The sequence below is a fragment of the Bison bison genome, unplaced genomic scaffold (assembly GCF_000754665.1).
Source record: "Bison bison bison isolate TAMUID 2011002044 unplaced genomic scaffold, Bison_UMD1.0 scf7180017864471, whole genome shotgun sequence".
Taxonomy (NCBI): domain Eukaryota; kingdom Metazoa; phylum Chordata; class Mammalia; order Artiodactyla; family Bovidae; genus Bison; species Bison bison.
Genome location: NW_011495032.1, coordinates 13,566,419 through 13,588,764, shown reverse-complemented (window position 1 = coordinate 13,588,764; position 22,346 = coordinate 13,566,419). Strand labels below are relative to the sequence as shown.

The following is a 22,346-nucleotide window of genomic DNA, read 5'->3' as shown; positions in this document are numbered from 1 at the left end:
TGCTTATTTAACTTATATGCAGAGTACATCATGAGAAACGCTGGGCTGGAAGAAGCACAAGCTGGAATCAAGATTGCCGGGACAAATATCAATAACCTTAGATATGCAGATGACATCACCCTTATGGCAGAAAGTGAAGAGGAACTCAAAAGCCTCTTGATGAAAGTGAAAGAGGAGAGTGAAAAAGTTGGCTTAAAGGTCAACATTCAGAAAACAAAGATCATGGCATCTGGTTCCACCACTTCATGGGAAATAGATGGGGAAACAGTGGAAACAGTGTCAGACTTTATTTTTCTGGGCTCCAAAATCACTACAGATGGTGACTGCAGCCATGAAATTAAAAGATGCTTACTCCTTGGAAGGAAAGTTATGACCAACTTAGATAGCATATTCAAAAGCAGAGACATTACTTTGCCAACAAAGGTTCGTCTAGTCAAGGCTATGGTTTTTCCTGTGGTCATGTATGGATGTGAGAGTTGGACTGTGAAGAAGGCTGAGCGCCGAAGAATTGATGCTTTTGAACTGTGGTGTTGGAGAAGACTCTTGAGAGTCCCTTGGACTGCAAGGAGATCCAACCAGTCCATTCTGAAGGAGATCAGCCCTGGGATTTCTTTGGAAGGAATGATGCTAAAGCTGAAACTCCAGTACTTTGGCCACCTCATGCAAAGAGTTGACTCACTGGAAAAGACTCTGATGCTGGGAGGGATTGGGGGCAAGAGGAGAAGGGGACAACAGAGGATGAGATGGCTGGATGGCATCACTGACTCGATGGATGTGAGTCTGGGTGAACTCCGGGAGTTGGTGATGGACAGGGAGGCCTGTCGTGCTGTGATTCATGGGGTTGCAAAGAGTCGGACACGACTGAGCGACTGATCTGATCTGATCTGATCTGATGATCTAATCCAAAGTCAAGTCTCAAAATTTCTCTAGATAAGAAGGCTAAATGAAAAGAATCACCTATATATACAAAATATGTTTAAGAAAAAAGACATGCATGAGAATTAGCTAATAATAATTTCCTTCAAATATAAAAATTTCTACTACATGATAAACCATTTCCTCCAAATACAAGAAAATAGGAATACCACTCCCTACTGGAATTTATTCCATAGGATAAGCCATGTCTTCTCATGAATTTGTGTCTGTTCACAGCACCCAACATTTAATACAACACATGAGTGTTTAATTCATTTCACAGGCCCAGATGAGGATAAAAGTCTGTCATAAAGGAGAGAATAATGGACTAGAAGTTTAGAGACCTAGGTGCTAGTTCCACCTCTGCCAGTTTTATACAAATTCTGGGCCTCGGATTCCTTATCATTAAGTATGATTGAACTAAATCACATTTTTTTAAAAACTGTAAATACTTGAGAAAGATTAAGTAGTAAAAAAATAAAAGTATCACTTACAATGAAGGCACTTGAGACATATAAAAGCTTTAATTGGGATATTATGATTTGTAGTTTTAAGAAAATTTAGGATAAAATTATCTAACAAATTTATCAAGCTGTATACACCAAGGAGTTCTTTATCTCATTTTATGTAAGTTATATTTTAATGTAAAAAGAAATAATTACCTTAGTAAAAAGCAAACAAAAAAACAGAATGATTTTATTTCTGAGCTGAAGTCTTCAAATGAGTAAATAATATGATTTTTCTTTTTTTTGGCATAATTTTTCAGACTGACAAGACCAAACTGCAACATAAGAAATCTTTATGTCTGATTTACAGCATAATAAAAAGGTCATTCTTTAAAAACTATTTCAGAACTTTGTTCATTTTTCCAAGGGCCTCTCTTGACTGACTTTTTAAATCAAATTATTCTGAGGTGCCCTCATATTTTTATCCTTTTTATAATTCTGCTGGATCCTCAGATGTCAGTGGTTATACCTGCAGTGTGATTATATCCTGAAAATCAAATTTCATAGGCTTCATGAAATCCTGCATCTTTTGCGAATAACTGATGGGCAAGAGACTACGTATTACATTATATTGTCTTAACTACCATGCTAATCATATCAGGAGCCAAGAGGAACAAAAATAATGACAGTATGGGTAACCAATGTTAAGTGAAGAAAGGCGAACTAATTCTATTAGTGGTCAGTTCATTAGTTGAATAATTTCATATTTTGCCAAATCTACTTTTCCTAAGCAAATCTGTAACTTTAGTTCCTTGAACAATAAACATTCAAATAAAAAGACAACAACTGTGAATAATGTAGCTGAAATGCCTCACAAAGTGTAGTAACAAGTATTATTTCAGTTGAGTTTTTAAAATTAAACTAAAATTTAAACTTCTTTGCCTTCTTGAATTTATGTCATCTCAAGGGGCTAATTACTATTAGAGAAGATGCTCCTCTCTACCTCATGCTCATTGTTATGCAGCGAGCAAATTTAAGTTTTAGAGCTGGTTTTGATGAATTTGAAATAAACTTACCTCTGTCCATCTACTGTACAAACGGATACACCCCACAAATCAGGGCTGAACTTGGCTAGTTGAGGAATATAATCTGCAACCTATCCAAAACAGTGGAAAGAAATCAACAGATAAAATATAAAATATTCTCTTCTATCAAAAAAATTTCTCAATTTAGCTTCCACCAATGAACATTTTGTAGTACTCACTGGGTTTGTAATGTATCTTTTATAACAATATTCAAAAAACTAAGGGCATAACTTGAGGATTACAAGTGAGATCTAAGTGACCTCTCAGAGTCTCCGTCACCATCTGTTCTCTATTGCATTCTCTCTTCCTAGAAAAAACAGTCTAAGAGGAACTAGGAATTGATTTTTTTTTAAAAGGGAAAAAAAATATATTTAATCAGGGTCATGATAATAGGGTTTCATAATCTAAAAACTTTTAATATCAAGAATAAATAAAATAGCCCTTATATTATGTAGAGGATTTTTAAAACTGTAAACATTTTATTTAATATTTAAGGATATCATACCTGCAGAAATTCCCAGGAAGTTATTTTTTAATTAATTAAAAGTATAAAGGTCACCTTAATCGTTTGAAAATCAAAAAGATTTCTTTTTAATGAAAATAACAATTAACCATAATATTTGAAATATTTTAAAAGCACTTAAAAAAAAGTACAAAGCACTAAGCTTCCCTGGTGGTTCAGACAGTAAAGAATCTGCCTGCAATTCAGAAGACTTGGTTCAATCCCTGGGTCAGGAAGATCCCCTGAAGAAGGAAATGGCTACACTCCAGTATTCTTGCCTGAGAACCCCATGGACAGAGGAGCCTGGCGGGCTACAGTCCATTGGATAGCAAAGAGTCAGACACAACTGAGCGATTTAAACTTCTGTTTACTTCTGTTACTCTAAAAGAACTTAATCCAGTGGTTTCACTTAAATTTCTTACTTAGCAAAACACAAACCACACAATTTTACACTCTACACCTCAAGTTTAGCTAAATTTATTCAATTATTCGTTTAGGAAAATATTCACATCAAAAATATTACCTTTCCTCCAGACTGCTTTTTAGCACTCTCATATAATTCATCGATATGTGAAGTAAAAGACATAAAGTCAGGAATAACAAACTTTCTTCTAAAGGCTTGTGTCAACAAAACAATGTTGCTTTGAACACATCTGTGGAATATGAGAAAAAATTAGTACTTGCTAATAATAACAATATTAGGAGAATACGCAAACAATAAAGAAATTCAACATTTTAAACAAATGCTAGAAATTATACTCTTTCTACATTATTTTCTTTCCTCCAAGCACCCTTTCATGTAGCTGCTTGTAAGCTACTGAACAAATTAAAGAAGTAAATTAGATAGCCTAAAAACTGCATCAAAGATTAAAACAACAGAGCATTCCACCAGGTTAAGTACCAAGACCATCTAAAAACAAGACTTTTTCACCTACCAGACATGATAAGCATTCAGCATGACATCTGGTTAACAAAAATCCACCTTTAATACATAGCTGAGATCCTCTTTATTTTTCCATGAAATAACCTCAGACATATGTCCCTTAAGAAAAAACTTGACAAAAAACTAAACATTCTGTATTTTAACATATTTTCTATAAATTACATTTTGAAAATGTTGCATTTCTAAGCTAAAAACTTAGTTTAGTCAGATTTGTCTCTAACATAAAATACTTATTTAAACGCTTGCAAAAATAATGTTTAACTTAAAAAAAATATATAATAGTTTAATAATTTTATATTACTTGAATCACCAAAAATGTTTACATTATTCTATGCACTGTTAAGATGTGTAACACACTGTGGAATAAAAATGTTTCACTGTTAAAAACTATTTAAATGATATGGTAAACTATGTGGATGGGAAAGCATGAAATCTAATAATTTGAATCAATATTCTGCTTTGTTTTAAAAGGGTTTAAGCTAGAAAATCAATTTATTAATGTAACCCTAAAGAAGAGTTTTATAAATAGGTTAATAGCCAACTATATACTCTAAGCTCATCTTAAGTGAGTATCAGAAGTTCAATAATAGAACACTTAATCAATAAAGGAAGATACTGTAGACTTGAGCATCAAGCCATTATACCAACTAAGACTAAGCCCGTAACAGACTAAAAAGTACTAAGCTTCAAGTATTATTTATCCTGTTTAACCCTCAAAAGATGAACCCTTTAAGAAGGTAATTTCCCCATTTTACAGATAAGAAAACTCTGTGTAACCTGAAAGTAAATAACATGCACTAATCATAAAAGGAGAGTTGGAGAATAGACAGTCTCAATTTTTCAGTCCATGGTAAATGATAAATTTTTATCTCAGTATCTTAATTCAATGTTCTAAACGAAATAGCATATTAGAATTAAAAGCCAGATATCACATTTTAACTATTGACCAAAATCCAGAATATATACTCACTTGGTCAACATAAAATTAAACACTGATTTAAAATAAAATAGATTATTTTCAGTGATAAACATGTGCTTTAATTACAACATGAAAAAGTTATAATCCTAATTTCCATTAAGCTATAGATGTAGAAATAACTGACATCCAAGAGATAATATTTACTTCAATAAACCAATAAATTTTATGATAGTTTCAATGTTACCTAATATTGAGTTTTGTCACTGACTTAATATTTAACATGCATCAAACAGTAATTCAACTTGCACATGAAAGTTACAAGTAATATGGAAAGACATTTCTTAGCAGAAAAAAGTTGGTAATTCCTGATCTTAAATTGCTATTCTGTATCAAGTCAAATCTACATCCTCCTTTTTTCAACAACTGTTGCATGAGAAAATATAAGGACTGTCAAACAAATAAAAATTATTAACCTTACTACTATTTACCTACTCAAAATTAATCAGCATTTTTAAAAGGAGGTTTTATACAAAAACTGTATAGTCAGTGAAACTGGGATTTTTTTTTCTTTTTTTAACTCTATTAGAAGGTGCTGGTAAAGCCGTGCTAACAGCCTTCATTGGTGAATTACTGTGGCCAGTCAAGGCAATATCACTCAGAAGAGTGTCTAGCTGCATAATGATGAGCATTCCAATCTGTAATTTTTTCTTGGAAGTTATTTTAATATGGATGTCATGAATCTAACTAGAAAATCAGAAGTCATATAAAGTAGAATGAAGAGGAAGTATTTATGGTTTTCAACAAGTGACATCTTTCTCAATGCTTTCTTTGTTCAGTTTTCTCATCCGTAAACTGGTAAAAATAATTTTACTTTCCCTCTTAACTTAAATGTTTATGATTAACAACTGTTATGCACCATCAGTGTTTTCTAGAATATTTCAAATATAATTTTTCATTAGTAAAATAACATAGTGGATAAGAATTTTCAAAGAAAAATCAAATAAATACAAAGATTACCACTCATTTCCTCCAAAACAAGATGATAAAAAAATTATGGTTACACATGATAATACTTCTAATACTTACATGGCTAAAAATATATGAATAAATAAGGTATTCCTTTTCAACACAAATTTTTTACTTCTACTAAGACTATTAGCATTAAAAACAATTGAGTATCTAGAGAGGTACAGGCAGTCTCCAACTTTCAAACAGACTATGCCCAAAAAAAGTATGCTTAGAACTTATTTTCCCATTTAAAGAAAAATTCTACATGCTTCTCAGATTACCCTCAAAGGCTGAATATATATATTAACCAACAAGGTATTTTAGGTAAAATGTCAACACATTGACTTCAACCAAACCTTTCCACCTTTCTTTATAAATTACTTCTCTGGGAAAATGAATTCCATTATAACATCTGCTTTCCCAGTTGCATGAAAGTGAGATAGTTTATTTCTGGCAACACTAACTAGAAAACTAATTTTGAAAACAGAGAAAATACTTCTCTGAAGCAATCACCTTTCCAGGTGACCTGAAAAGGTTAGCGGTCAGAGGTTCTGAATCTCATTCTAGGAATGAAAAGAGAAATCATATGCCTATAGACATAAACTCTTCCACTGCCTGCTCACATAGACCACTAAGCATCTGTCAAGTTGGGAACTGCCTATATTACAATTGTCAGGTTTTTGTTTTTTTTTTAATTGGATTAGTGTTTAAAATAATGTTGTTATTTTTAATATACTTATAGTAGAAAATTTTATGCTTTTCTGTTTACTCAGTGTATTTAAATTACTTTTTCAAATTTCATGTTTAAACACAACAATATGTTTATGAAGCACAAAAAAACCTTAACCAGTGCTGAAAAGATATAAAATACTGCTTTCATGTAGGAATTCAAAGTAATTGCTCATACCCACAATCAACATACCTATCTTGAATCAAGTCTGACAACTTTATTCTCAGATATACTGAAATAACTCCCCAGAAGGCACTTTGCACAGAGTTCATGACCACTAAAAACAAAATAATCTTACTGCAAAAATACAGCTAACTAGAAATTATTTCCTTCCCTTCACAAAGAACAGGTTTGGAAGACCCAAAATTCCTAACATCAATTCCAACATGAACCTAAAATCTACACTTTATAAGGTCAGCAGAGTTAACAGCATCAAGAACCATGTGGTGAAAAGACAGAGATCTAAAATTGACAGCACTCACTGCTTCATGGTATGCCAAGACACTTGGGAGGATCTCAGTTAAATACTTATACCTTCAGATGACTTAATATTCCAGGATATTTCAGCAGATATCTAGAATAAATCATCTAGCCCCCAAAAGACAATAAAATAAAAATATATAAAAATACATACATACAAATAAACTTTCAAGGTAGATGCTGGAATTCTTTTCAACCTAAGCCTATAGTCAGGAAAAAGCCAAGGTTTAACAGTAGTGTTTATAGTTTTACTTTAGTTCTCACTCAAGTTTAGTTGTAAAATACCATATACTTCCTTGGGTTCCATGACAAACTTGTCTATCAAATTATTAAGCAATCAGACTAGTAGGAACACATTAAAGAAAATAAAGATTGGCAAATATAGGAAAATAAAAATATTCTCATTTAAGCAAATCAAGGCATTAATGTCCAAAGTTAGCATTAAGTTTTTAGATACTCTGGGAAAAAAAAAAAGCCTATGCATTAAGCCTATGTCTGCTCTGAGGAGAGCAGCAGATAATGGAGACATGTAAACCTAATGAATGCCGGCTGCCTGAAGCCTTCCCATTTTATGATGTCATCTAAATCAACTTGTAGAAAAGAAACAGAGACCATGCTGAGAAAGGCTGCAAGATATGCAGATGAATTAGAGATCAATTTAAACAGGACAGAGTGTGTTCCATTCAAACTTAATGCAATCTCCAGGTATTATAAATTGGAAACATCCATGGCTACATTTCCTCAGAACAGTTTCAAGGCATACTCTTAGACCCAGTATATTATAGAACTTTAATGTGCACCAAGTTGTTCTAAGCAATTGATGTTTATAAATCCCCTCCCCTCTTTTTTCAGTTACACAAGAAGCACTGGCTTTCAAAGATGCAATTTTGTTTTAAAAGAAAAAAAACACCACATAGCATAGCAAATGACCATTAACGGTTTGGCAGAAATTTTTACTTTTTAAAAAGATCTTTGTCTAGCATGACACCATCTGATGTTGTTTGAAGAGTTAATCTTAACATATCCATACACTCTTTCAACCTGGGATCAGACGTTCGCAATCCTGTAGATTTGAGTGCCTGTTTTTAAAAAAATAAGAGTCTGTAAATACATAGTGCAAATAATGTATATGCTTATTCCAACTACAAGTTTTTAATTCCTGTATTTAAAAACTTCTACCCAAGACCTGAATATATATATATGGCATCTTAGTGTCACTATTACCCTCTTTCTGGAAAAGTTTCTCATTGTTTCTTTCATTTCCTTTCATTGATTACCTTGAAATGAGCATGATGAAAATTTGAAAATAAGAGAAATAGTGTCAGTCAGATGACTTTAAGACTACATTGCAATATCACCGTATATTGATTCATATTACTGGTTTTTAAAAGTTAGGATAGAAAAATATAAAAACTTACTGTAATAAATTTATGAACAGGTATTTTCTCTTGTCCTTCTGCAATTGTATAGAACAGCAAATCTTCCAAACTAGGTAACAGACCCTGTTTTATTTTACTAAAGAGGAAAAAAAGAACACAAAATTAACTCTTATGTGAACTTTCAAGTAGATTTTAGCTACATCCATTTAAAAATAATCAATGAAGCAGACTACAGTTGATCGATTCCTCAAGACCTACTATCATATTAATAATGCCGATTTACCAAAATCAAACAGTATTACTGAAACCACATTGAGAAGTACGTTTAAAACATATTCATTAATTTACACAGATATTTTGTAATCCTAAATTATCTTTTATGGCAATTTCTTCCTGTATAGCCTAATACAATACAATCACCCAATACTAACTATGAGCCTAGAAAATGTTCAGGTAAGAGTCAATATTTCATTCTGTTGTTATTGTTTTTTTATAGGATGATTATACATGTGTAATGGAGAAGGCAATGGCGACTCACTCCAGTACTCTTGCCTGGAAAATCCCATGGACGGAAGAGCCTGGTAGGCTGCAGTCCATGGGGTGGCAAAGAGTTGGACATGACTGAGCGACTTCACTTTACTTTTCACTTTCATGCATTGGGGAAGGAACTGGCAAGCCACTCCAGTGTTCTTGCCTGGAGAATCCCAGGGACGGGATTCCATGGGGTCGCAGAGTCAGACACGACTGAAGCGACTTAGCAGCAGTAGCATACCTATGTAAAACATGGTTGTGGTTTAGTTGCTAAGTTGTGTCCGACTCTTTGCAACTCTATGTACTATAGCCTGCCAGGCTCCTCTGTTCATGGGATTTCCCAGGCAAGAACACTGGTTTGTCATTTCCTTCTCCAGGGATCTTCCCGACCCAGGAAGTGAACCCAGGTCTCCTGCATTGCAGGCAGATTCGTTACCAACTGAGCTTTGAGGGAATCCTTGAATATAACACATACATTATAGTCATATATTTGTTATAAACAGTTATATAAAGATATAGTTCAAATAATTAACCTGATTGTAAAATCTGAGGGAGACAGTAATTAAGAAAAGATTAGTGTACAAGTTCTCAAGTCCTGGCTATAATATTTACTAGTCAAGTCACCTTGGGTAAATTAATTAACTTTTCTGTGATTCAGTTCCCTCATTTGAGAAAGGGAGATGTGAGAATCAGTTGACTTAATACATTCAATACCCTCAGTGCCCTGCTTGGCAGAAAGTAATCAATTGTCAGTAGTTGTAGTGACTATTTCTAAAGTGACCTAGGCTTACATATACACATCAAATGCCACAAATCATAAAGACTGTTAGAATAAAAATGTTACCATAAAAATATATTAAAATCTTAATTAATTAATAAGCTGGTATACGATGATGCTGCTGCCGCGTTGCTTCAGTCGTGTCCGACTCTGTGCGACCCTGTAAACGGCAGCCCACCAGGGTCCACTGTCCCTGGGATTCTCCAGGCAAGAACACTGTGGAGGGGGTTGCCATTTCCTTCTCCAATGCATGAAAGTGAAAAGTGAAAGTGAAGTCGCTCAGTCGTGTCTGACTCTTAGCGACCCCATGGACTGCAGCCTACCAGGCTCCTCCGTCCATGGGATTTTCCAAGCAAGAGTACTGGAGTGGGGTGCCACTGCCTTCTCCGGGTATAAGATGCTATGATTAACCAAATTTTTAATCAAGAAAAAATTTTTTCCTATTCATTGCAAAGTTTTCAGATAAACTATAATGAACCTATAAATATTTTATTTTGGGGGGCTCTGAAACTGAAATGAACACAGTTTAATATTCTGAACATTCATGACTATCATATGTATTATAGTGATGTTATAAGAATTATAGATCTAGGGTAGACCAATCTCCTCCCCACCCATCACTATTTATTAAAATCAAAGGCACAAATACACGCATGTATTTGTATGCATGTGTATATAAAATGTCTGGAAAGGGCTTTACCTTTATTTCAAGAAAGAGAAAATTAGAGAGTGGTCCATATATTTCTATTTTAAAAGACAACAGAATACAGTGTCGGCTCACAGAGCATATACATTTAGACATGCACATATAAAATTTATCCTCAAACACTAATGTTGGCATTAATGTCATTTATACTTGTTTTCAAAGCTATCATACCAGCTTCTTGTTTTTCAAGTCAACCCTATAAAGTACCAGAATTTCATGCTAATGTTTTAAAAAAAAATAACACATAGGATTATTGTAATTTAAACATACATCCTGGATATATAATTACTCCTTAAAACAATTTTGGCTCTTAGAGAAATTTTTAAAATATATTTGGGATATTTTAATTATAAGAGTTAAAAATTATGGATAACTTTTGTTAAGTATTCTGATTAGCTGTTTTACATGCACTCTAATTCAATCCCTACAATGATGACAAAAATACTATTATCCAAAATAAAGTATGGTTCCTGGTACACAGTGGATGCTCAGTATATTTACTGTTTGACCAAAAAAAAAAAAAAAACAGATTGACTCTGTCCCCATTTATCAGAGGCTCAGACAGGTCAACAAACTTTCCAAGACTACACAGTGGTAGAGATATATTTAGAAACCTCGTTCCTCTGAATTCAGAGTCCAAAATATATGCCTCTACAGTTTTGCTGGCTCTTAAACTTACTAGCTAGTAATTACTTTTATAAGGTATGATTTTTCTAGATCATACCCTGATCTAAAACCATTAAACAACATTCAACAGTACTGATGACTTAATATTTAAAGAAAAATTGAGCCAGCTGTCAAAAACAATCAGTGGAAAATAACATACCAATTATTTACAGAAAATGGCTTGTTAAATAAACTTCAGATAATAGTTGTTTATCACTTTAAAAAACTGCAGAATAAGCTTTCTATGTATTTACCACACCAGTAAATGGTATTTGCTTTGCCTAAAAGCTGTGTTAAGTACCATAAAATATAAAGTTCTTTAGCTTATGGTAGATAGGGCAAAGAATTTTAAATGACCATGTTTATTGCCACAGCTAACATAAAAGGCTAAATATTTACTTGCTTTTGGACAAGAGACTAATTTTTATCCATTGGAGAGATATTTAAGTCATCCCTAAAATACTATGCTCACAAAATAAATAATAAACATAAATGTATAAAAAAGAGTTCAAAATTGATTTAAAAAAAAGTACTACCAATCTGAGCGTTTAAAAGCTCAGACTCTGATCTGAAAATGAATTTACTTCAATAGTCTGGGGAACAAATGCAAGGGTTCTCCCCAAACTTTCAACCACACAGAAATTACCCCAAAGACCTTTCCTGATTTTATTACCTCCCTCCCCACTTCTTTCCCCAGGCTTCCCTGGTGGCTCAGATGGTAAAGAACCTGCCTGCAATGCAGGAGACCCAGGTTCAATCCCTGGGTCGGGAAGATCCCTTGGAGAAGGGAATGGCTATCCACTCCAGTATTCCTGCATGAAGAATTACATGGACAGAGAAGCCTGGTGAGCTACAGTGCATGGGGTTGCAATGTCAGACACAACTGAGCAACTAACACTTTCTTTCCCCAAATTTAATACTACTTTGTGGCACTGCTTAATGATATTATACTTCACCACTAAAACTCAAAAGCTAAAAACTGTAGTTTTTGGAATATATAGTAACTAGGATATTTCTGTGTTTAAGTTTTAATGACCAAAAAAACAGATCATAACAGGAGTATGCCAAGGCTGTGTATATTGTCACCCTGCTTATATAACTTATATGCAGATTACATCATGAGAAACGCTGGGCTGGAACAAGCACAAGCTGGGATCAAGATTGCTGGGAGAAATATCGATAACCTCAGATATGCAGATGACACCACCGTTATGGCAGAAAGTGAAGAGGAACTAAAAAGCCTCTTGAGGAAAGTGAAAGAGGAGACTGAAAAAGTTGGCTTAAAGCTCAACACTCAGAAAACTAAGATTATGACATCTTAGAAGATCAGTCCTGGGTGTTCTTTGGAAAGACTGATGCTAACGCTAAAACTCTAATACTTTGGCCACCTCACAAGAAGAGTTGACTCACTGGAAAAGACCCTGATGCTGGGAGGGATTGGGGACAGGAGGAGAAGGGGACGACAGAGGATGAGATGGCTGGATGGCATCACCGACTTGATGGACATGAGTTTGAGTGAACTCCGGGAGATGGTGATGGACACAGAGGCCTGGCGTGCTGCGATTCTTGGGGTCACAAAGAGTTGGACACAACTGAGTAGCTGACTGATCAAGAAATTTACAAATTTACCAATTCTATAAACAGGAAGTGACACTGACTCTGACTACTGATCAACCAGTTTCCCAATACAAAAGGACAATTAAAACTCCTTAGTCTGATATTTAGTTAATAAATTGGCTATGTACTATCTGGAGAAGGTAATGGCACCCCACTCCAGTACTCTTGCCTGGAAAATCCCATGGACGGAGGAGCCTGGTAGGCTCCAGTCCATGCGGTTGCTGAGAGTAGGGCACAACTATCTATGCTATCAAAAGTTTCTAAGTAAAAAAACTCTATTATCAAATGAAAGGAAAATGAACTCAAAATGAGGAGGGGAAAAAAATGGAAAACAACTTACTTTGTCTTATTTTGTTAAATAATGTTTCATATTACTAGACCTTTCCAAACTATAAAGGCTGGGGTAATATCTTTTTTGTCAACTCCATATAACTCAAATGTATAATATAGTATAGTAAACCTATTAGATAATAAAAAACTTCAACTAAGTAAAAAAAAAAAAAAAAAGATGCCTACTAATAGAATACAAAAGAATGCTTTGGTGTTTTTACTTGTAGCTTCATTTTAAAACAATTATCTAAAAAAAATACCTGGAGCTGTTTTTAAATCAGTTTATCATTTTGATTTTAGAGTGATCTGATTGATAGAAAGCGTCCGTAACACCAGTAAACTGGCAGACTGAACCTGTGAAGTTGAAAGCTGAATTCATAGTGGCTGATCACATACCATTTAAAGTCTGACAAAGACTCTAAATCATTTTTCCCCAAAGCTAAGTATTAGAGAATTCAAAAACAAAATTTTACATTTTTTAAAGCTTTACTTTAAAAGGACTTTCTATTGTTTCATCTTAAAACTCCATGTGATAAAGCAAAGTGGGTAAACTGTCCCCAAATTACAGACAAAGTCAAGTAATATGGCCAATGTCACACAACTCAAGTGGGTGGACCAGATTTAGTCCTAGAAGTCAATACTTGGTTCCTAATCCCAGACTCTTTCTGCTATGCCACACCAACTGTGCTGAGCTGTTACACTCCATTTTAGGAGGAATACCTGGAGTTTATTCAAAATAAAGAAAGGTGAGATTCCTTACATATTGAAGAATTTCTAACCAAAATGCTAACAGGGAAACTACTTACGTTAGATGACCAAATTGTTACTCTGCCTTGTTAAAACTGCATCTTGTAAAATACAAAGCAAGGATGAGATGAGGCAGCTGTTATAGCTGGACTTTATTTAAATTTATTCAAAAAAAATCAAAGTAAGAAATACAAAAGTAAGCTTTATGTGAGAAGTGGCCAGGCTGTCTACATCAGCTGATGACAAAGTGTCCATATGTACAACTTCATGAGTCTAACCCAAGGGTACAATCTACTTGACTTCAATGTGAGAGTGAGGACCTGGGCAGATCAAGTCCCAGATGTCCAACTCTGTTTGTCCTTCCAACCATGCACTCCTTTAGTCAAGTATCTGTTAACAAGTCATTCTAGTTGTAAAAATACAGATATGTGAATTCTATCACTGAAATTACTCTAATACCGCACGAGAGATGACTTCCTCAAAATAATGACCAAACTAGATAGCACATTCAAAAGCAGAGACATTACTTTGCCAACAAAGGTTCGTCTAGTCAAGGCTATGGTTTTTCCTGTGGTCATGTATGGATGTGAGAGTTGGACTGTGAAGAAGGCTGAGCGCCGAAGAATTGATGCTTTTGAACTGTGGTGTTGGAGAAGACTCTTGAGAGTCCCTTGGACTGCAAGGAGATCCAACCAGTCCATTCTGAAGGAGATCAGCCCTGGGTGTTCTTTGGAAGGAATGATGCTAAAGCTGAAACTCCAGTACTTTGGCCACCTTATGTGAAGAGCTGACTCATTGGAAAAGACTCTGATGCTGGGAGGGATTGGGGGCAGGAGGACAAGGGGACGACAGAGGATGAGATGGCTGGATGGCATCACTGACTCGATGGACGTGAGTCTGAGTGAACTCCGGGAGTTGGTGATGGACAGGGAGGCCTGGCGTGCTGCGATTCATGGGGTCGCAAAGAGTCGGACACGACTGAGTGACTGAACTAAACTGAACTGAACTGAAAGTTAACAAAAAGCCCGATTTCAGCTACACATAAGGAAAAACAAAACAACTCTGAAAATGGTATGTGTTGCCTTCAAAGGTAATAAATTCTCTTATCAATGAGTATTCAAACAGAGATGGATAACAATCTGTAGCAAATATAACAGGAGGGGAAAAACGTCAGCTGGGGAGATGGCTTTCAGGTCTCTTTCAATACTAAACCTAAAAACTTATAAAGTGTTATATTAATCTCCTAATACTGGAAGAAAAAACAAAGTAAGTACTAACATTGTATGACCTTGGTTAGGTCATTTAATAACTGTAGCCAGTTTACAACCTATGTAAAATGAGGTGGAAATAGATGTCTTTAAAATCACTTCCAACTCTAATTCTCAGTTTTTGAGCTACTCAAAATTCCTATAAATTATATTCCTATAAATTTCCTTGTAAGTTCCTATATTAAAAATCATAAACTTTTACTCACTCAGGACTACATAATGTAGACACAAAGGATTTAGATATATTTTACATATAAAGCTTAATTATCTGGGTTCTTTAAAAAAGTAATCAGATCAGATCAGATCAGTCACTCAGTCGTGTCCGACTCTTTGCGACCTCATGAATCGCAGCACGCCAGGCCTCCATGTCCATCACCAACTCCCGGAGTTCACTGAGACTCACGTCCATCGAGTCAGTGGGAGTATCTAATGCCATGAAACTATACATTTAAAAACAGTGAAAACAGTACATTTTATGTTGCATGAATTTTACCCCATTTTTTTTTTTAAAGGTAAGGGGAATTGGGTATAGAAGGTGAGAATGAGGGAAAATAGCTGAATTGGAGACAGGGAGGCCAAGAACCAAATGTAGCAACTGATACAATAATTCACAGAAGAACAAACCATTCTAACCAAAACCAGGGTATTAGAGAAAATCTTACACAAATCCAGTTTAGTGCAAAGGCTACCAACAGCAAACTACCACAAGGGCCACCAGTTTTTATAAATAAAGTTTTACTGCAAGAAAGCCATGCCTACTCAAATCTACTGTCTATGCCTTCTTTGCTACAACAGATGCTTTGAATACCTTTAATAGACCAGATAGCTTGTGAAGCCAAAAATATACACTATTTGGCCCTTGAGAGAAAAAGTTTACCACACTTGCCTTGGAGCATCACTGTATTTTAGCACAGTATAGTAATAACCCCTTATAGTGAACCTAAGAAATGTTAAACTCTATTCATTACAATGTTTTAATATGGCAGAAAAACAGGCAACATTTTATGAGACTTACACCAAAACAGTTAAGAAATTTAAAACTTTGATGTTTGAGGATAAAAGAGAATACAACTGGATAATGCCAATAGTAGGAGCTTTACAAACCCATTCACAATCTTCTTCAGAACTTTTTTCAATGTGATAATACTGTTATACATACTAGAAAAAGGATATCAGGATAGCAAACCAGGACAGCAGGGTAGAGATTTACAAATTTAAAATCCTTTCTCTGATTAGAAGTTATCATAATGAAAATCTTAAAAGTAACTATATGGAGGCAGGAAAAACAACGTCTGTTCTCACAAACCAACAACTGCTAACATTGTTTTGGCTTATTTCTACTACTTTTTCTAAGCATTTTTAAAAGCTTGAGATGACTTGACATCAGATTGCATAGAAAATTTTGTATTATAACTTTTGACTTAACAGTATATTTTCCTATATTCCTAAAAAGTATCTGTATTCACTTTAAATGACTGAATAATAAACTCTCATGTGGATGTGCCATAATTTACTTAACCATTCCACTTCTATGGAACACAAGTTTTTCCCCACTTTTCTCTAAGCATAATACTGTGCCAAAAATATTAGTGAAAAAGCTATCTACACCTCAGTGTTGTTAACCTGGATTCCTAAAAAGGTACAAATATGAAATTTTTCTAAAGTTTAAAAATCACCAAGGGACTTTCTCAGTTCTATGCACCTGTGTTTCACAACCAAAATAATTTATACCAGGGTAGATTCCAGGATAAAGTCATAGCAACAGCATCTCTATCTGAAAACTATTTACCTTACTTAGAGAAATCTACAGTTAGATATTTATTTATAAAAATAGTTACTTCATTTAGCTTTAAACATTCCTCTTAGTATCAAATGACTTAACAGTGAAACGGCATACACAGGCAACTTCTTGGTTTATAAAGAATTTGAAGACTGAGGTGCTTAAAGAATGCAAATCCTACAGGCAGACTTTCGGTTTCTACAGTCATAATTTTTTTTCACTTCAAAATCACAAGAAGGAAGTAGTGCCCTTTTTTTTACTAATTTTTTTTAAAACTTGAAGACACCCACATATATCTTCAACAAATTTGTCTTCAAGGTGACCCTGATCTTTTTCAGACTAAAATTGTGTCTACTCCCCACCACCACCACCACTTTTTCCTACATACAAATGTCTTCACCAAAAAAGACTAACTCCCTAAGTTAGTTGATTTTTTTAGGTAGGCAGACTTCTTTATAAAAAATATAAAGCCTAGAAACAAGAAGCTAAACTCAAGTAGACTAAACCTCAGGAACTCCTTCAGTGAATGACATCTAAGTATTATTAATTAAGAGCATGCAGTTTATTACAGATTATGTCCCAGTATTATCAACAGCTAAACAGATGCATGTGGTTTAAAATAAACATTAGGCCACCAAAAATTTTAACATGTACGTTATGGTTGGGCATTCAAACAAAACTACAACTCACTGATAACTGTAATCTAGAAAAAATATTTAGCAAATCACAAATAAAATGACTGAAGGGTTCACTGCAAAGTCCCACACCCAAAATTAAATATATTTTCTTTATGAAGGAGGGTTTTTAAGTTTGTATTGTAAATTAGTAGTAGCTCAGTTGTGTCCAACTCTTGGTGACCCCATAGACTGTAGTCTGCCAGGCTCTTCTGTCCATAGGATTTCCCAGGCAAGAACACTGGAGCGGACTGCCCACCCTCTTCCAGGGGATCCTCCCGACCCAGGGATTGAACTAAATATATTTTCAATCTTGATTTCAATTTAAATGAATTGTAAATATGTTCACTTTTACAAATTAAAAGCAGATGATTAAAGGATCATAACAGAATTTGTCCCCTATTTAAACAGAGGTTCTGTCTTTCTATTTAACCATGTATTACCTGGATGGGATGCCAATATTGCTTCAACTTCATTATCAGTACTATTCTATATAGAAGACCTAATTCAACATTGCTGAAATGCTTAAGTACTTAATCTTACTTTGAAATTCAATTTGCACAAAATATGAGGTAACAATTCTTTTCCTGCTACCATTTATTAAGAATAAATATGAACTACAAAAACAAAATCATACTATTTGAAGCTAACTGAAATCATTTGTTTGCACTTTCACTTTTAATATATTTTTAATTACATAGTTGAGCAAACAGCATTACTGCATCAAAGACGTGCAGCTTTTAACAGATTACTACCAAACTGCCCTCCAAGACAGTTGAATTTATACTTCCACCAGCAATGTAAAGAGTTCCTATTTCCCATACCCTTTCCATCACTTAATTTAACATCTGCCAATCTGATAGGGGGAAAATGATCTTGTTTTAATGGAACACTTTTGATATTGTATCCTGTATGCATTACCTATTTTCTAAAGGGCATACACCTACTGATACTTTCCGAGAATCATCCTTCTCTTTTTCTAATTAAATAATATAATGCCCAAACAAAAAGTAACTTTAAAAAACTTTCCCTCTTCTCCACCTGCTAACCCTTCCCAGAGATCCTTCACTAAGACAGAATAGACACATCTACATTTTGCAGAAGTGAAGTATGGCACTCTTGAGAGAGAAGACAGTATGATAAAAATGTTCATGTTGGGCAAGCATTGGCATAACATAAAAGTTAGTCAAAAATCTCAAATGCTACATAGCATTGTTTGATATAATCTGCATCCCAATCCATTACTGGTTTTCTGGAAGAAGTGGTATTTTGAAATTATAACTCTGTAATTAATCTTGAAACAACATGCAAAATAGGTTGAAATGAGACAAAAGAACAGATATATGGTGAAGATTTTAAATCTGAAGTCATCAGACTGCTGTTTGGTTGCTAACTTGCATATGACTCTTTGTGACCCCATGGACTATAGCCTGCCAGGATCCTCTGCCCATGGGGTTTCCCAGGCAAGAATACTGGAGTGGGTTGCCACTTTCTTCTCCAGGTCCTCTTCCCTACCCAGGGATCAAACCTGCGACTCCTACTTGACAGGTGGATTCTTTACCACTGGGCCACCTGGGAAGCCCCGAAGTCATTAGGTATGTGGAGATAAATATAACAAAGCTTGGATGAAAAATGAACTATTACCTACACAAAGATTAGAGGATATGCTGCTGAGAAGGCAGACAAATGGGGAAAAAGCAGAGGCCTCACAGCCTCAGGATTTATACCCAGTGAGCAAACCCCAAAAGAGCCACAGAAAAAGAAAACAATTTAAAAAGTCAAGAGTTGTGTCAAGTGGTTTCCAAAATGATGGAATAATACTAACAAAATTAAATAAGAGCACTGCAGGGAAAACTGAGCAGAGATCATTACATTTTCCTGTAACATACTTAGGACAGTAGTAAAATCTTAACCTTGATCAGTAACCTAAACCAGAATTGAAGTTGTTGACAGAGATAGCATAGCCTTAAAAGACAACAGTTCAGAATTTGACTATGAAAAAAGATAACTCACATTCTACCTCCCTCCAGAATATAATATTGCATGGATAATAAAATATAAGATCAAGGAAAGGAGGAAAAGCGAATATCCCAGCCACATGAACTAATAAAATTGCTATGGTTAAGAATTAAATTCACTCTGAGCTAACTGGTAAGCAAGGCAAAAGGGTAAACAGTCAATATTACATTGTTTTACATAAATTTTTTCCAGGAACCAAACAACAAAAAATTTTCATTTGAGCCTAAAATTCAAAGGCTAATCTCCTTGTAAGGTTTTACAATAAATGATGTAATTTTTTAACTGAAGAACTATACATAACAAATGTTAAACTCACTTTATTTTTCACATGGGTATTTCTTTTAATAATCCTCTACAGAAACTGGCAGAATCCTGAGTGAGTGCTGGCATCCCAGGTGACTTGCTGACTGAGGAATGACCTATACTTTGGAAACTGAGTGTAAGAAAGGATGCATCAACTGGAACCTTACCTCCCAGAATAAGAGAAATGTTTACCTCATAAAGGCAAAATGGATGAAGTCGAAGGAAGGAAGCTACATTTTGAAACCAGATCATTCAAGAAATGGAATCTTTAAACAGATTAAAATTTTTTTCACAATCATTGAGACCAGTACTCTTCACTCTATCTTAAATAGGAGATAGCTGGGGTTCACTCTTGAAATCCTTGATTGAAAGCTCTCAGGTTTATCACATACTTGGACTGCTCCTAAAATTTTCTAGCTATTACTCCAAACTTTGGTGTCAAAAACAGACTCTTTTGAACTACGTACGGTAAACAAGATTATCTTATTGGCCATTCAAACTCCCAGGACATCTGAACAAATATTCTTCAAGGAGTCCCTCCGTAGACTGGTTTTCTTTGGGGGCTAGGAGGAACAGGAAGGGACATTTTTATGTAGAATGGTCAATAAGCATTAGACAAAGTAAGTGTTCCAAAATTACTGCTAAGAAATGATTTATTTCAAAGGCAATGGCGGTACAAGCTTCTAGAAAACATGTAAATCACAAAAGCTCAATTTTCTCACTAAAGGGGAAAAAAAAGAGGGACACTAGAGCCATTGAAGAGACAGAACGGAAGACATTTTCTAGAGAAAGCCGTTCCCATCAAACAACCTTTAAGGACAACTTTCAAATGCTAGTAATCACATTCTTCTTTCAATTCTGCAAGTCTGGACATCTGTACTTAGACTAGTTACATGCCTGGTAATTCAGAAAAGTAAAGTGAGTACCATATAAACACACACAATTCTAGTCTCCAAAAAACGTTAAAGATGCAGAGATTTGACGAAAGTCTAGCTTTTCAGAACGTGACCACATTTGGGTCATCCAACTGAGGATGTTCAATGACCTACCCATAATCATAAGGGTGCAAAACCCTTATCACAGAATATCACAAATGTGGCCCATCACCAAGCGATATTTTTTAAAGTAACATTTTTCAGTCTAGGAAAACAATTTTAGCTCGGAATGTTTTAGGATGGTGCCAATTTCAATTACAGGAAACATTAAGCCAGGTCTGAGATTGAAAGTATAAGAAACCCACTTTCAGTTTGACTTAAGATTGCAATGTAAGAGGAGCAAAAAACAGATCACATACGGTCAGCACAAAGTCAGAAAAACAGTAAGATATAAAGAAAACAGGTAAATATTTACCTACAGTGGGAAAAAAAGCTTTGTGTCCATTTATATTAACTCAAGACAAAATATCCAGGAAACTGCCTCACGTACTGCGTAGGAAAAAACCCCAATTTTGTTTAAAGATTAAATTGCCGTGCACAATAGGTGTTATCACCCTATCACAATTCATTTAAACCACAAAAGCTACTTAATTCGTTTTCAGAGTTAGCATTTTACCCGTCACATTCAATCCTGGCTATTTTCATATATATTTTCAAAAACTCGCCCATCTCATGGAAGATGTCAGACGGGCCAAAGCTAGATGGTCCCCAGTGCAAACAGGTGGTCTGTACTGCGTGCCCCGTCTTCTAGGCCACATGACCCTTTTCCTCCCAATCTCATTGCGGAAACGTTATTTCCGGTGCCCCAGATGGCTCTACATAAGCCTTAAGAAGCCACTTCAGAAATGTTAAGAATATTCTGCTACATTAGGCTTCTTAAGAGATGGTGGCGGAGATCGAAGGAGGGATACGCAGAGAGGAAACTCGAGCCCTTCTTGAAGCAAGGAGTCAGAAAGGCACAGGCTTTGCCCATCGCCAGACTCCTAAATGTCACTTGGTGATGTTCTTGTGGCATCACCGCCAAGGGCTGGGCGGGCGGCCAGGCACTGCGGCCCGGAGCCAGGACGCTGAGCACGCGCGGCGTGGGACAGACACGCAGCCACAGCTCCAGCACGGGGGTTAGGGGAGGGGGGCACCAGAGGGGCCCTCCGGACCCTTGGCAGCTCCACCCGGCGGCGGGGAAGGGAAGTAAGGGCCCAGCGAGGGGCGCGGGCGGGGCCGGGCCTAATCACATGGCGCAGAAGGCGCAGGCCGCCCGGCATCTCTTTCTTTCTCTTTCTCGAACCTCCGCTCCCATCCCGCCCCGCCGAAGGCCCCTCCCGGGCCCGGGACCCAGGCGGGACGAAGCCTCCTGCGCCTCGAGTAGACACTCACTTTTCGCCTGAAGGCACCAGCTCCTTGCCCTCGTTGTTGGAGAACGCGTCCGTCTCCCCCGGGCCGTCCTTGGGGCCGGGCGCCTGCGGGACTGCGGGCGGTGACGCCCCAGGCTGCGGCGGCGGCGGCTGCTGCTGCTGCTGCTGCTTGGCCCCCTTGCCCAACTCCTGTAGGATCTCCGAGGGCGAGCTGGACAGGCCCCTCGTGAGGG

At 35.9% G+C, this 22,346-nt stretch overlaps 1 protein-coding gene across 3 annotated transcripts in view; it reads right to left on the bottom strand.

Moving 5' to 3' along the window:
• The window catches only part of GLS (glutaminase), an 86,139-nt gene extending 64,010 nt beyond the window's left edge, over nt 1–22,129 (bottom strand). For all 3 annotated transcript variants that reach the window (XM_010860832.1, XM_010860833.1, XM_010860834.1), the window contains exons 1-5: nt 21,378–22,129; nt 8,447–8,543; nt 7,986–8,107; nt 3,472–3,601; nt 2,438–2,517 (exon numbers count right to left, since the gene is read on the bottom strand). In XM_010860832.1, the coding sequence (XP_010859134.1) occupies nt 2,438–2,517; nt 3,472–3,601; nt 7,986–8,107; nt 8,447–8,543; nt 21,378–21,430 (482 nt within the window). In that variant the 5' untranslated portion in view covers nt 21,431–22,129. The remainder of the gene's footprint in view (nt 1–2,437; nt 2,518–3,471; nt 3,602–7,985; nt 8,108–8,446; nt 8,544–21,377) is intronic.
• Nucleotides 22,130–22,346: the final 217 nt, after the last annotated feature.